This window comes from Blennius ocellaris (genome assembly GCF_963422515.1).
Source record: "Blennius ocellaris genome assembly, chromosome: 17".
Classification (NCBI taxonomy): Eukaryota; Metazoa; Chordata; class Actinopteri; order Blenniiformes; family Blenniidae; genus Blennius; species Blennius ocellaris.
The window spans coordinates 16,391,003-16,407,453 of NC_137666.1; the positions used below are offsets into that span (position 1 = coordinate 16,391,003).

A 16,451-nucleotide genomic window follows, 5' to 3' on the forward strand; every position below is an offset into this window, starting at 1 on the left:
CCTTTTTGTCCAGTAAGTTGGGAGGTGAAGGCGTCATGGACCGTACTTGTTTTTCAAGCACATTAAAAAAAGAAAAGAAAGAAAAGCTTGATTGGATTGAGATCCGGGAAACTTGAAGACCAAGTCAACACTGTTTGTTTTGTTCCTCAAACCATTCCTGAGCCATTTTTGTGGCAGGAAGAATTACCCCCACTGAAACAGGCCACCAGGGAATAGCATTGAAATGAAAAGACTGCAACAATGGCAAGGCTGAGTTTTCCCAGCAGAACATTGCCCAAAGCATCACACTGCTTCCTTTAGTTCCTCGTGTCTTCTTCCTACAGGGCATCTCTGTGCCACACCTTGAGTTACAGCTATGGTCCACGCCATTAATTCTTCACACCAGGTTCTTCAATTGACTTCCAACTCACTGTGGATGGCCGATGGTTCAGGTATCCTGACCGCTTCTCTGACCAATTCAGGTGAGGAACATCTCGAAGGAGCTGCCGTGTGTGGAGACGCACTGACCAAGTCATGTGGCATCATAATCTGGCTCATCTCACTCTCGCTCAAATCCTTACGTCTGCCCATTTAGACCCCTTTTGGTCACAACATTTCAGGTAAAAATTCATCTTTTTTGCATTATTCTTCCTGAAAGGTTTTGCATTGACACGGCTCTCAACTGTAGAACAGCCTAATAACATTGTCGTTTTTGTCCATCTACTCACACATCAGAATCCTAATCGGGTTTATTGCCAGGTTTAGTTTACACAATACGAGGAATTTGTTTTGATACCACTGGTGCAACATAGAGAAGAGTGTCTCAGCAAACCAAAGAGGTCAAATTCAAAAAGTAGAAACTGCTGATTTTTTTAATGTGCTTCATCCACATTGGTGTTCAATGCAAAGGGAGTGTGCTCAACCCATCTACTGTGAGTAACACTCGCTGCAGATAACTGCAGCATAAAACTCTGCGTTAAATGATCCGAATCTACCACTTAACCTCGCCGTTACTACTTTAGTAGCCACTAACAAGGATCCAGACAAGGAACACGGAACACACTGATCCGCTATATAATTCTTGAAAGGGTTTTCGCACGTGAGCCGAGTGCTCGGCTTCCACCTCTAAAGATTTCATAATTCCGCAGCATTAAACCAGCGGGTGAATCAGTTCCTGTTGTAAACTGTTCATCATTGCGGGAAAGAGTCCACCATTTGTGTGATGCAAATACCACAACTTCACCAAGTGTGAATTTTAAAGGCCCAAACAGCAGCCAAGTCAATAGTGAGCAAACTAAGCGCAGCGTGAGTGAATCCAGACGGCTTTAGACTCTCAACCATGAGCTTTCATGTCCCTGAAGTGTGCGACCCGAGTGGTGGTTATGAGGTCTGTTTAAATTTTGCCCGAATGAGGACATACTTCAGAGTAAAATCCTGGATGCCACAATGACACGTACACATAAATGACTGTTGAAACTTTATAGCAGAATCAATTTATTTGATATTAGACACATGCAGGGAATGTGTGGGGGTTGTGGAGGGGGGGTGTTGTAGAGATCATTTAAACTTGATTATATCTACTCCTAATTTGTCTAAACTGTACTCAATTACAAGTAAAAAAAAATGTGCATGTTGTTTATGATACACCAGAAATTACACAATGCTCTTTTCCATAAAGTCACTTAAAGCCACTGATTTTAATTCCATTACATCAGAAAAATAATTAAATATATCAAATGCAAATAGTTTGTTTGTTGATATAATAAACTTTTTCGAGGCTGTACAGATAAATGCATATCCACAGGAGTAGCAACTTGTAATTTTAAAAGCAGCCAATGACTTAACACCTTCATAGTTGTGCAGTGGTAATCCCAGGGTTGATTCCAGACTGGGCCTTTCTGTGTGGAGTTTACATGTTCTTCCTCTTCATGTGCGAGTTATCGCTGAGCAAATTGAGACACCATTTATACAACAACGTTTTCAAGTGAAAACACAAAACTTTTCTTGCCTTTGGGTGTTCATTTACTGACTATGCTACTGCGCACGCGTACCACTGATCTAGTAAATAGCTCATGCCATTGTTAATGTTTATAGCCTATTGTTATCTGCGCACATGTGTGTTTTCATTACAAAATCAAACATCAGTACCCACTAGTGACCCAACATGAAAACTACAGCATTTACAAAACATCGCTGTGTAAATGCACATCTTTTCTGAAACAAAAACATAAAAATTAAGTGTTTATACTTGAAATGTTGTTGCGTTAATGGAGCCTAAATGTCATGATTGTGGTGTCATATCACTGCAACTCGGTTTATATTATCTCAGAATCATTAACATTATTTATCCAGATACAGCATGGTCACATTTTCAATTTTTTTCAGAATTGGTTTTGAAAAATATGCGTTGACAGGAAAATATGCACATTAACGGCCACTTTCAGCTAATACTTTTGAAAGGTAGTCCAAAATACTACTCAGTTGCAGTATTGTGAGAACTTAAAACAGTATAGAAACTGGATGTTCTCCTTTGCCTCTGAATGTTTTTTTTCGTGTTTTTTTTTTCATCCAGCGTGCTATAGAAACAAACAATAAATCCCCACCTGCTTTCAATTCTTCGTCTGCTGTTATGGGTGAGGAAAACTTACCACAAAATTCCTTTTGCATACAAAATGTGCAACGAAACCCCCGTGCCCCTACGTGTCAACGGCATGATGGAGTGATTGTGATAAATGGTGACATCTGACAGACACGTCTGCATGTGTGAGTGCTGCTCGGCTTCACCACTTCTCATTGCGGATTCGGGCTTATCGTCACATGACAAGGAGCCGCTGGGGTCAGGGGGGGACGAGGAGAACCCCCGATAAGTGAGGCTGCTGCTGCACATGACGTGAGAAGGGAAATGGAAGGGAGGGGAAGCTCAAAATCCAGAGGTCAAGCTTTGGATGGGAATGTTTCAAGAGGTTGCACACTCAGTCACCCTCCGCCCCTTCCTCCTTCTCCCCTTTCATGACCCCTCCATATCCAGTGTTCCCCATTTCTCCACAGCTGATGAAAGGCGTTGATGAAACGCAAAGACTCCCAGGACTCAGACAAGACAGAGTATCTCCGTCGAGTGGCGTGTACTCGGCCATCTGGCCACCCCTTCCGAATCACAACAAAGCCATGTTTGGGATATTTCACGATCGGTAACCTGAAAGCACCTCGGAGTGACCCTCTCCCCCTCCGAATCCGTCCATTTCTCTCCCAGGCTTCCTCGCTTCGTGCTCCTTGCAGAAGTAGCATAGCTCCACTGACGCGCCGTCACCGGCCGTCATAAATCTGCACACTTAACAGGCTCTCAAATCTATCAGCCTGAGTGCTTTGAGTCTGGGGCCCACAGTGTGCACACGCATGGAGGCGGGGAGGGGGCTCGCAGGTGCCCCTCCGCCAAGACTTATGGCCACCGCTCCCCCACTCTGCAGTCACGCAAACGCTGCCCCGCTCCTGGACCTCAGCTGGATTTTACTGCAGCCTGCGGGGAAACCAGACGCTACAAAGGCCCCGGGTCCACATCAATTTCACGAGCAGAGTTACTAGGAAATAAATCATTTTCAGGATTTATGAAAGAGGAGAAGGGAATGAGGAGGTCCCCCACGAGTGGGTTGCCTTGACCCACTGGAAGAGCGAAACCGGAGAGCATAAAATAAAGTCCATTTAGAGCCATGTCAATGGGAAAGGTCAAAATCTGAGCTTCATGTCAACCCTTAACTTGATAAATGCCAGATATCGAGTGCAGCTCAACATTATTATTAGGTTAAAAAAAAACACACACACACACATCTACCTGCATGCCTGTTGTGTTTGACTAATTTTATTTCCTCTTGACACGCAAGGCTCCAGGAACAAGACCTCAGACTTTATAGGTCATTTGAGATCCACAATTTGGCTTTTACAGGGCAGGATTCAGTCTAGACTGCTGATAATGAAACGTGTACAAAGCTTCTCTGCTGCATATTAATTGAGCAATCATAAATCCAGATATATTCTCTTGGATCTATAGTAACGGGAAACTTAGAGACTTATATATAGTACTTGATTATATAGTGCATATATACATATATATTTCTGATTACCTTTTAGTTTACACTCTCACTCTTTTTCACTCTAACAGAGTGTTTTTGAGTGTGACAATAGATATTCTCTATTATCACACTGAACAACAAAGGGTCAAAATCGGTGGAGGAAAGGTGTCACTCGCAGCAAAATGGAGAAACTTCCTTTCTTTTGAAATAAAATATAAAGATTCAAATGAGGTTTGAAAGTCTCGCTCATGTCAAACTCTCTCAACTCCGCACACTTGCCCATTTATGTCCTGTTTACACAACAACGGTTCGTGTAAACTGTGTAAACAAGTGAAAAATGCATACTTTTTGTGTTTTTGTTTCTGAAAAGATTTACGTTCACACAAATGTCTTGAAAATGATGTCGTTTTTCTGTTGGGCCACTAGTAGATGCTGTTGGTTGTGTTTGTAACAAAACCACGCACATACGTGCAGAGAAAAAATAACTATAAACATTAACAATGGTGAGTACACAAGCATTTATATGAACAGATAACAAAATTGTATTGCTATTGCAGTGACTCTCAACTATAAAACTATCAATTTCCCGTAGAATCTGAACTGTGAGTCATAACAATCTGCACTGTGTTATTGTTGTTATTGTCCATCTATTTGCCCAAAACGATTTAAGCAGAAGTGGTGATCTGTAGCTTTCAGGGTCATTATATAATGTCCATCAGTACATTGGCACTTCTTATTGTCTTCCATAAAGCTATTTTGAAGAAATTCTCCAGATTTCTTTCTCTTTTGAGGGACGTTTTATTAGTTTAAGCTAAATGCCTCTTCAAAGTATTCCCCCCACAGTGTTCAGCTTCTGTGTTCGAGGGCCGGCGTTTTGTGTCACTGAGCCTTTCTAAATACACGCCAGTGTGTTTCTCCATACATGTGGTTTGCGACTGAGAGCAATTAAAAGTGTTTTCTCAGTTTCGCTCCACTAAAGGAAACACATCTACATGTGTTAAAATTGGATTCTGGGGGCCACGTTTTTCACGCCGCTAACAGTTTTACGGCCTCGCGTGAAAACGCTGCATTCCTCGCTGTCCTAATTATCAAATGATCTGGATCGGCCTCCTGCACAGCCGGACGCTTCCACGCCAGGACTTCTTTTTCACGCACTGTGAAACCACACTCCAAATCTGTGTGCTGACTGACTCTTGATCCTGTGAATTAATGATTAAAAAGCTGCTCTGTTTATCTTCAGCTTGAATAAATCCCTTCTCGGGCCTGTCAGACTTCTGACCGTTGAAGTTGATGTATTTGTTGATGTATGTGTTTCACCATTCTTCACCACAGAGCTGTGATTTGTAATCACAGCTTGCGCGGCGAGCTCAGTTTACACACGAAGTCTCTGCTGTGGCTTACCTTGCAAGCCCCAATGTACAGACACTGGAGCTTTACTATAGAGGCCTGCTGTGCTCTGCATGAAAAGCCTTTTTTTTTTTTTTTTGGTGGTGGGGGGGGGCAAATTAGATGTGTTTGGCAGTAATTACCCCAGTTTTTGGCTGGCATGCTGCGGTCATTTAGAAGATTAATCAGTCATAGATAAATAAACAGACCTTCATCTCTGAATGACACCCCTCAAGCCAACATGCACAGGAAAACGCCGCTCTCCGCCTCACATGTGTTACTTTATCATGAAGTCAGTTTATCCGTCAAAATCAAGCAAACAATTGTCTGAAAGTCATTTCTTGCATTTTAATCTGGGGAAAGTTCTTCACCACATTGTATTCTTGCAGATTACAAATTGGTCAATTTTCAGATTTTGTTTAAGTTTAAGTAAAGTAGATTTAGGTGAAGGTGTGGTAAAATAAGCCTCTCAAAAAAAACAACAATATAAATGTCTCAATATGTGATAACTGACAATATTACTGAAGCAGATGTTGGAGAGAACAATGTGACCATGTCAACATGTGAATATTATTTAAAAATAAAATAAAAAAGCTCAAAAAAGAAGGAAATTAGTGTTTAATGGATTAGTTCTTTGTTACAACAATGTTTTTTAGCAATATCTCACATCTGATACTGATGCAATGTTTATTTTCCCCATGAATGGTTCTACAATTGTAAGAAAGCAATGTGTGGGACATTTGTAAGATGAGCAGCAGAGCTGAGTATGTGGCATGCACCATTGAAAATGTGGTGACTATCGTTTCTTCACTTACTGACCCTTAATAAAAGTCAAAAGAAACATGATATCCTACCTATATGCACATATATGCATATATCCTTCAATACATGCAGGAAAGTTAAAGTCAAAATAAATATAAATATAAAATAAACACAAGTTTAACTTAATTTGCCCTGTAAAGGCTGTTGCTTTGGATCACATTCAATTTGTTTTATTTAATGAAGTACATACTCTCTCTCTCTCTCACACACACACACACACACACACACACACACACACACACACACACACACACACACACACACACACACACACACACACACACACACACACACACACACACACACACACACACACACACAAAATGATTCCTTGTCAGGCGATAAAAGTTTGCCAAGATCCCCTTCACCTAGTGAATGCTGTAAAAGCTTGTTAATACACATTTTGTGGAATGGCTTCAAGGAACTGGCATGCCCGCAGGCATCTTATCACTATAGGTAGCCATGAGCTCATTCCTTGTTTGCCAGTGGAGCTCCCTGTGCAGTGGATACTGCTCTCTGTAGGCACAAGGTAATTATCTGCAGGCACGCAACACTAACTGGCTTGGTCTCCCCCCACAAGGCTGCACAGGATGCGAGGGACAAAACATCACTTCAACTTGTTTTTATAGTCTTCTGCCGTCTTAGAGCCATGTGACAAGCACATCAGTCACAAAACAGTCATATTTCTCCTCTGAAGCATTCACTCTGCATTCCAGAGGATGACTGGAGTTTTTTTTTTGTTCGTTTTTTTTAATTGGAGCTAAGTGATGTTTTCTGCATGAATCACAACCTTCTCTGCAGGCCATACAATGAGTAATGCCGACTTTCTTCAGAAACATAGCATTATCTTTACAAATGATTTCCTGGACAATGCGATTTGTCTCAGTGAAGGTAAATCACATGAGTTTATTTCCAAGCACATCATGTGTCGTCAAGGAGTGAGACGCTTCACAACCATACCAGAGTAAATACTGCCATCTTGTGTCAAACACAACAAACTCAGCATCGTCCGTCCCTGCGTTGCACTTAACAGCCATATCATTAAGACCACTGAATAGTGTAAAAAATAAATGATAAGAATTTAACGGTGTTTGACAAAAAAACAACAACACAAAAAAGCCCCAACACAATACAACTCGGTCAGATAATTTCAAGATAAGAAAAGACGTGAACCTGGGAAACAATAAAGGAGGTTTAAAGCTCAGCGATGCACACATGGTGGCTGTGTCGTCCACTCCAACAGTCCAAGAAGTCACGCTGCTTTGGCTCAAACTGCAAAAACAACCAACCGAACATTTGTGTGCATCAGAACTGGACCTCATGTTTTGTCTTAAATCACTGTGGCTGGATGGACTGATGGACTGATGGACTGATGGACTGATGGACTGATGGACTGATGGACTGATGGACTGATGGACTGATGGACTGATGGACTGGATGTTCAGCACAGCATGATGCATTTTTGGGAAAAGGCAAAGCAATGTTCAGCTGTGAAACATTGCCTCTTGCAAGGCTCTGCAACCTTTACCACCAAAAGAGCAGTTTTTATCTCTCTAAAACATTTCTGGAGCTACAAAAACATGTTTAATCATAAAAGATCACACAGCTTGTAAAACTGTTTATGTAGTTTTGCTAAATGTACAATCATGATGTTTCATGACTCCAATTTTAAAAATGTATATAGCCATTTCAGCTTTTGTAGCCGTTTTTAGCCGTTTCGTTTATTTTTGAGTTTGGTTGTTATTTTGACAATTAATTTATTTTTTTGTCATTTTAACTACTTGACCTGTTTTTGTTCCATTCTTGACAGTTTTCACACTTTTTATCCTCAAAGTTTTTAAATTAAATGAGATTGGATAAACCTTTATTAATTCTACAAGTGAGACATTTTAGCAATTTGACCAGTTTGTACCATTTTAAAAAATTTACAAAAATCTAAATAAAATTAAAAAAAAGAGTAATATAGTATGAAAATTGTTCTACATAGAACATTCAGAAAGCTCCAGACAGCCAGTACAGAGGAACTAAAGTGTGACATGCAGGTTGCGAACCCTTGATTTAGACTTTACTTTGACAAAGATTTCACCAAATTTTCAAAGCAACAGAGCACCTCTGGAATGTAAACAAATCCAAGTGCAACAGTCAATAAACATAAACTTCAAACTACTTTATTTACCCCACAAGGAGCAATTTATTGTAGCTTCCCAGTCCACGTTCATGGATACAGTCAGTCAGCAAGATAATGAATCACTAATATATAATCAACCTGTCAAGGAAACATTTTAAGCATGGGACAAAGGGAGATGTCACAATACTACAAGTAGCCTCTGTATACAAATCGCAGAGCACATTAAAACTACATAAAAGAGAAAGGAAATGAAGTAAAACAAGACAACTTAAAAACTGCCAATACCAACCATGACGAGAGTGTTGCAGAGTATTTATCCTCCATAAATGAATGTGACACTATCACATTCATTGTATATATTCATCAAAAATAAAACTGCACAAAACCTGCAAATAAAGGTCTGTATTATTTTTAAAATAATTTTTTCTAATGCCATTTCAATCATGTGATGACCCTAACAATGAAAAAGGTGAAAATGATTACATCATTGGACATTGTTAAATATATTATTGGTTGTTACATGCAGGCCCCACCTGAAGTCCGTACCTGGAAGGGTCAGGGCTGGTTTTGTAGTATTTGCACAATTATTATTTTGATAACCATGAAGTTATGTCTGATTGGTTTGCGGAAACATTATCCCTAACATTTACATCTGTTTGTGCCGTGGCGGTGCTGCTGCTGTCTGATGACTGGTTCACATTGTCTACAAAGATCCTGCTGGAAGTGTAGTAGTAGATGAAAAGGAAGAAACCTTAAAAAAAACACACACACAGAAAAAACAATAGTAATGTTAAAGCATCATATTTTTGTTTCGACACTCGTGGATCAGGTTGGAATCTACCTTGGAAGGTGTTGAGGATGGTGAAGATGTAGTAGAAGGGCAGCGTCAAAGGTCCATGGCTGAAAAAGATGAAGGCCCAGGTGAGGCCGAAGAGGAGGAACAAGGCCAGGATAGAGAAAGCTTTTATCTTAGCCGAACTCTTGTCATGATCCGACTGTATTGCAGATCGAAGCAGAGCCATCTGCCGCACGATTACAATGAAGATGCTGAAAGTAAAGACGAACACTACAGCATAGTATCCGACGTTAACCCCCTGGTGAACAGCAGCATCAGTGATCCAGCACCTAGAGAGACAAGTTATATGTAAATTCACTTAAGAAGGGTCTTTCTAGTTAATCATTTGTCATCAAAAAGGCTCCAATTGTCGCTTACATGTTCACGTGTGTCCCGTCACTGGTGGGGATGCGCAGGAGCTCGTACTTTTGCAAGATGAGGAGGACTACCACCGCTACACCCGGGACGACTAAGAAAACAGAATAAACGTGTGTGATAAATGAAGACAAGTCATCGAAGTAGCGACAAAGTTGTTCAGCTGTCCTCACCCCAGCCTGCAATGCAAATCTTCTTCATGTAGTGTTTGATTTCAGAATGGATTCTACAAAGGCTGAAGTACAGGTGTAAAGCCTGCATGAAGAACCAGGTGAACGTGGCCAGCAGGCTGTAGTGCAGGATGGCGGCGGCGGTCACACACGTAGCCACGTTCTCGAGGCCAGCGATGTTCTCGTTCGTCAGGAAAGACAAGTTCATGGTAAACATCGCGATGAAGAGTTGGATCAGGATCTTAGTCTCCAGGCTTGATTTCCGTTTTCTGTGAAACAAGTGAAAAGATTCAACTGATTCTTGTTGCACTGATCAAATTCAATTCAATTATGATTAAACCTGATTGGTACAATCCTGCTCAACATTATTGGCACAGCTTCGTGTTTTTGCAATAACCTGAACAATATCTTCAGAAATAAATAGAATTGTACCACATTTCTATCATTGGGATCTTTTAACTGGAGAGCCAAAGTATATATTTATATATATTTATATATATCTCTCTATATATATATGATTCCTGTGTCAAGTCCTCCAATACCCGATGAAGCAAAGCAGCCCCACTACATTATGGTTCCTCCACCGTGCTTAACTGTTGGTAGGGTGTTCTTGTCCTGATAGGCTTCATTGTTTCATCTGTAAACAAACTTATTGGAGTGCATTGCCCAAAAGTTCTCTTTTTGTTTCATCTGTTCACAAAATAAATTGTTTATCGAAGTACTCTTTGTTTAATTTTTGGTGATTTTTCCCACAGCAATTTTTCCCATCATTGGCTATTATTTTAAATTTATGTTTATCAATTTGCTCTTTTGTATAAAACACAAATTCTCTACAGTACTCCAAAATACACTTCAGCAATAATAATTATAACAGTTACTAGTTTCTTTAACTCAGCAGTGTCAAACATAAGGCCCGGGGGCCAAAAACTGGCCCACATGAAAGTCCAATCCGGTCCATGAAATAACATCATCAAAAACAGAAAACATGCACTTTTTAAACATTTTTTAAAATAGAATATTAAATATAGAACTCATCACAACTCTGACCTAAAGAGGCATCATTCAAATTGGCTTTATGTTGAGATTTTAGCACTTCTCTGTGCTCATTATTTGTTTGTTTGTTTGGTTTTTTTTGGGGGGGGGGTCACTATTTTAATCACTTGAGATAAAATTGGGCTGCATGTTTCTCCTTGAACTGGAACGAGTTTGACAAGTGGGGTTTTGTTAACAGACACCTTCAATGCAGCCATTTATAATGTAAAGAGGAGTATTACCCCATGGTCTCTCACCTGATCAGACAGTGCATACAGAGAGCGACGACCTGGAAAAACAGGGACAGGCCGCAGCCGATGGACGTGATGATAGTCAGAGACTTCAAATCGGACACGCTCAGCTCTGCAGGTGCAGGCGACTGGGTTTCAAACAAGGACAAAGACGACGTGTTTCATTAATGTGAGACGTGTCAACCAAAGGAGTAACCACGGACGAATTCCTTCCTCTCACCATCATTATGGCGAAAAAGGTGAGATGAGAGCAGAGGCACGAGACGCTGCTGTTGGTCTCCTTAGTTTCACAGCCATCTGTGACCCACACTGGGGCGCCCCCTGGTGGACGGTACAAAGGCCAGGAGAGGACTTCACATTAATTACCCTCCATAGACCTATGGAGGGTAATTAATGTGAACCCAATGAGATACTTCACAGTAAACCTGTTGTTTTACTTATACAATCAAGTTATAACACTATGTTATTTCTTGGGTTGTAGCCAACAGCCGACGGTATAGTTAATAGTTTTAGTATTGTACATGTTTTTTTTCAAATGGGCAATTTAATTTACTTATTTGGTTTTCATCATATTTGAATACACCTAACATTTCAGTTATTTCAACATTTGTTAACCATTTTGTAACTTTGATATCTTGCATTTCCTGCCGAAAAATATGTGCTTTATTTGTAGGTATTTTTTACTGGCAAATTATACTGAGTGCTTGCTATTGCAATATTATCTGCCACTTGATTCAGTTTATGTGTTGAATACAGGAGTGTCAAACACTATTCAGTTCAATAGATTCAAACTTTAAATATTTCTTTGTTGTGGTGCAGAGTATACATGATGGAAACGCTTATATTTTTACTAAACCAAACAATCAATACCAAAAATAATTGCAATCTCTGCATGAAAGCAAATTTGAAGTCAGTCTTCTGCTGCAAAACTCACTAAAATGTAAAAAATAACAACAAAAACACTTCCTGTCGCTGCTGCATTATACATGTTTTTGCAAGTGTTGTATTGGCAATGGCACTTAAGATATTTATTACAAAATCAATATTTGCTTTGAAATTCTAACACCCTTGGTGGTTTGGCTGTATTGGAGCCTCTGGCATGTCAGTTTTGATCCACAGGTCTTATGTTTGACACCCCCAGTCCAATATATCATACATTGAAAGCACATTTCTCAGGCAAATAGTCTGTATAAATTGCATTATGGTAAAACAACTGAATATTTCTTTGGTTGTTAGCGAGAAAACGCTGTGATTATGTCATTTGTAATTCATTACCTCTAAAGTTAATGACTTATAAAGTAACGTTTTTCTTACCTTCACCATCCCAAGACCTGCACGAGAAAATGCTCCCGTTCTGCACCAGAAACCACAGAAATCAGCCTACATTTTCTCTCCACTTCATAATAATCACCAAGTTCGTCAGTATAGCCGCCTTACCATTGGCACTCCATTAAAATGGATGCTTATGGGCTCAGCGAGATTAACAATTCTTGCTCCCATTTCAACTCCCACTACCTGATTATGTAAAAAAGTGCTGGAGGGGTCGTCCTGTTGAGAGTCAAAGACACATTATTTATTACACATGAAATAGTGAAAGGGAGTGGAGGGGATGTTGCTTTACTTAATATCAGCATTGTGTTGAAGGTTATTACAGTGATTATTCGGTGTGACAGTTACACACCATTCATTGGCTTCTTATGATGCCAAAATTCTTTTTTCCATCATTAGTTTTGTCTGTACCAACATTAACTGTGCCACCACTAAACCACAGCGTGATTTTTGCTAAATAAACCCAAAGAGATTTCTGGCTTCACCTCTTTTCAGTTGTAAATTGCGTAAGACTTTATTATAAGTCATTTTCTGCATTCTATCCTGTTTTAGTTGCATCGCTACAATATCTTTGGTACAACAGGCCTCATGCACGCAATTCCCCTCATTTGAATCCACTCGAGTGCAAGATGTCACTATCAGTAAATCAAGCCCCAAGCTGTTTACATTGTTATATTACTGTATATCAACTTTACCTACCAGCTGCATCCCTGGAAAAAACAGAACTGCAACCAATGAAGAATTTTTCGCCACAGCCACTGTGCTGGCTTCTTCTGGGATTTCGACTGTTTGTGAGTAGGCCATCCCCAAACTCCTGTTTCCAAGCACAATCTAGAAGAAGACCATAGTTAATGTTGTTGCAATTTCTCGACTTTTCTGATACTGTGTTGTGGAACCTGAATACCGAGAGATCGCCGAATGTGTCTCTGTTAAATGACATTTTTGTTGGACTTTTTGGGAGTTTGGTCATGATCCCTTTGACATTGCCGACTGTTAAAGCAGCTGTGCTTGAATTCCCCATCTGTTCCCGCAGAGAGAAAACACTCTGCAACAGATTTCTGAAATGAAAACTCAAATTAGTCAGATAAAAAAAAAAAGTTCTTGTTTGTTTTTTTTTTTTTACTGTGTCACACAATCATTTTAGTACTGTGCATTCATATCTGTGAGTGAGTGTGATATTTACGCTGCTTGTTCAGAGCTGGTGGTTTCACTGCTGTTGGCGACAGGGATTGTGATAGAGGTTTCTGGCTGGGACCCACAATGGTTCTCCTTATCAAATATGACCTGGAAGCCTTTTGGAACACGAGCCGACGCACACAAACAGAAATGTTGTACTATGCACTGCAAAACAACCGACGATGATTTCATATCTTGGTATTAAAACGTCTGCAATGCTGCCATATTTGCCTGTGCGTATATTGTATGTATATATATTGTGCATGAATTTATTTATATGAAGTATGTTGCTGCTGCTGTACTTGTTTGAGTCTTTTTCTGTTCTTTCACACTTGTAAAGTACAGCTCCACAGAATATCTCATCTCATCTTATCTCATGCAACATCCACACCCCTGAAGTCGTCAGGAAGATGTTGACTGAGCGTTTCAGAATCAGACAAAACGAGGTGAAGCAGTGTTTAGCTCCTGCGCTCCTCACCTTTGCCAGGTTGTGTTGGCTCACACTGGTTAACCAGCTTTGCTTTAGTCAGCCTAATATTTTGGACACCTTAAACAAATGGAAACGTTTGTAAGTCATAGTTGACAGGGTTGATCTCACATCAGTGCTGCTGCCATGGAACAGATAATTTTACTGGCGTTGAAGCAGTTGTGGACGTGGTGGAGGAAGCCTGCAAGAGAATAAAATAGGATTGGTGAGAAGAGAGAAGTTTGTTGTGTAATTAAACTTTTGGACCAATAGAGGGCGGTGTCTCACTGCTCTGTTTTCAATACTACCTGGTTTGTTGGAATCGTTTTTTATGCATAGGAAGGGAACTGGTTGCTCTGTCAACACAACAATATCCTGTTTGGATAAGGCGTCGTTTTTAGTTAGTCGGTAGCAGTCCCCTTTACTTGATATTACAACTTTGTAATCAAAGTCTGTGCCACAACAACGCCCTAAAACAAAAAGCACAATCTTGGTTAAGCACTCAAAAACGAATCAAAACCAAACAAATAAGCTGTAGTTTGCATCAATATAATGCAAACTTATACACAGTGCTAAATAAAAAACATTGAAAACCAGTGGGATTGTTTACCTTTTAAATAATTATTAAAAAGATGCAGATCATAAAGTCTGAATTTTAAATCTAAGACTCAACTTTCTTCATCATCATTTCTACTTTAACAAGCACGAAGAAACCAAACCAAACAAATTAAACTATCATGACTACAGATCAAGTAAATATGAAATAAATGGAAAGGTACACACTGTGTGGTGCAAATAAAATCAAAACCTCAGCCATACTTAGTGGAATGTGAATTATATTTAACTAAGAGTAAATAAAATTTTTGAATTACATTTAAAAGTCCCTAAATGCTACTTGATCACAGTCATGTTAGAATACAGTATGAAATTCATTACTGCCGGCACCGAGTGTCAAAGACATCCAACAGGCTGTAACGAGACAAAAAGAAATGACCTTTGTCTTGAATGAAACACAGCTTGACTCCTTCTTCTTGATAGAGAACGTCTGAAATACATTTTAAAAGTCTTAATTTTTCTGTGAAATCTTCATGTTAATTCAACAAGATCTGTCATTTTTTTTTGGCCAGCTTACCTGCATCTGCATGAGGGAACTCTTTGCTCCTGATGAACAGTGTGTTTTTGGGCTTGTGAGCTACATTTGCGTCTGCACGGAATGACAAAAACAGAAATTTATGGCTGATTCAGAGCAAGTTTATCTCGCTGAGCTTTACTTACCTGAACTCTCACATCTGTGATTCATGAGGAACATCCCGGAGAACAGAATTATTGTCTTCAACATGCAGCGATGATTTGCACGCAGCAGTAACATCATCCTCCAGAGCAGAACTGTAATATTTTAGGTACTAGCCTGAGTAATAGAAGAGCTTCACTGACTGCTACCTGAGTCAGTTGATATTCAGCAACGTCCCAGCCTCCTACGCCCACAGAGATATGATACTGATCTTGTTCCTGGCTGATTTCCTTTCCAAATGTGCTCATGTTGACATCGCTTTTTTAGCAAACATCTGGCAGGGTTCCACTTTAAACGGTGCGCCAAGATGAAATGTATCAAATCGTTTTGATGTTTGTTGCTGCAAACACTTTCAGAGTCACATTTACACATGAATCCTGGAGAGAAGCTTAAATTCATCATTAAATTCCCTGTGTGCAGTCAGTATTGTTAGGTGTGGCACACATTTAGTACTTGTTTTGTCATTTAAGGTCATTTTGTTTCTGTCTTTCTGTCTTCAACCCCTTGTTTTAAGTAGCCATATTTGGTTATTTATTTAATGTTTTTGATTTCTTCTAAGCTCTCAGATGATGTTAAAAATACATTAAATCGGGTGCTGCTTGTGTCTGAACTTGACATAAACCAGGGGTGCCCAACATTAAGGCCTGTGGGCCAAGACCGGCCTCCAAGAGGCTCCAATCCGGCCAAATCACCAAGCAAATAAAAAGGAAACATAGATTCTTTTTTCCCCCCACAAATTTCTTGAGAGTAGTGACACAAGACCACACTGAGACCCGGGCTGGGGTATCAGGGATGCCACCATGAAAGTGAGCTTTCCTATCAAACTCGCCCTGCTGTCAGGGTGAGTTTGTAAAAACATACATAATGCAACAGCTACAGTATAGGAGAAGTTCTCTGGCCATTTCACTGTATTTCTGCACCAGAATAGGCTTTATGTTGGGATTGTACTAATTTTAAATTGTAATTGTTTGGTTTTGCAAAAATGTAGACATTTTATCATATACTCTGCACCACAATAAATAAAAAGTTGAAAGTTTAAAATTTAAAAGGTATTATGGCCCACTCAAGATGAAATTGTTCTGTATGTGGCCCCTGAACTATGATGTGTTTGACACTGTTAGAGAAATCATATTTTGTCTCACAAAGA

At 39.8% G+C, this 16,451-nt stretch overlaps 1 protein-coding gene across 1 annotated transcript; it reads right to left on the minus strand.

The window, feature by feature from the left end:
- Positions 1 to 8,820: 8,820 nt before the first annotated feature.
- On the minus strand, positions 8,821 to 15,322 carry LOC308142310 (adhesion G-protein coupled receptor G2-like; the record flags this gene model as incomplete). The annotated part of the gene is made up of 9 exons (XM_080512658.1): positions 8,821 to 8,833; positions 8,980 to 9,130; positions 9,221 to 9,504; positions 9,593 to 9,683; positions 9,820 to 10,028; positions 11,049 to 11,170; positions 11,263 to 11,363; positions 15,146 to 15,217; positions 15,289 to 15,322. The coding sequence occupies 9 exons, from the start codon at positions 15,320 to 15,322 to the stop codon at positions 8,821 to 8,823; spliced, it is 1,077 nt and encodes a 358-aa protein (XP_080368784.1).
- Between the last annotated feature and the right edge of the window lie 1,129 nt (positions 15,323 to 16,451).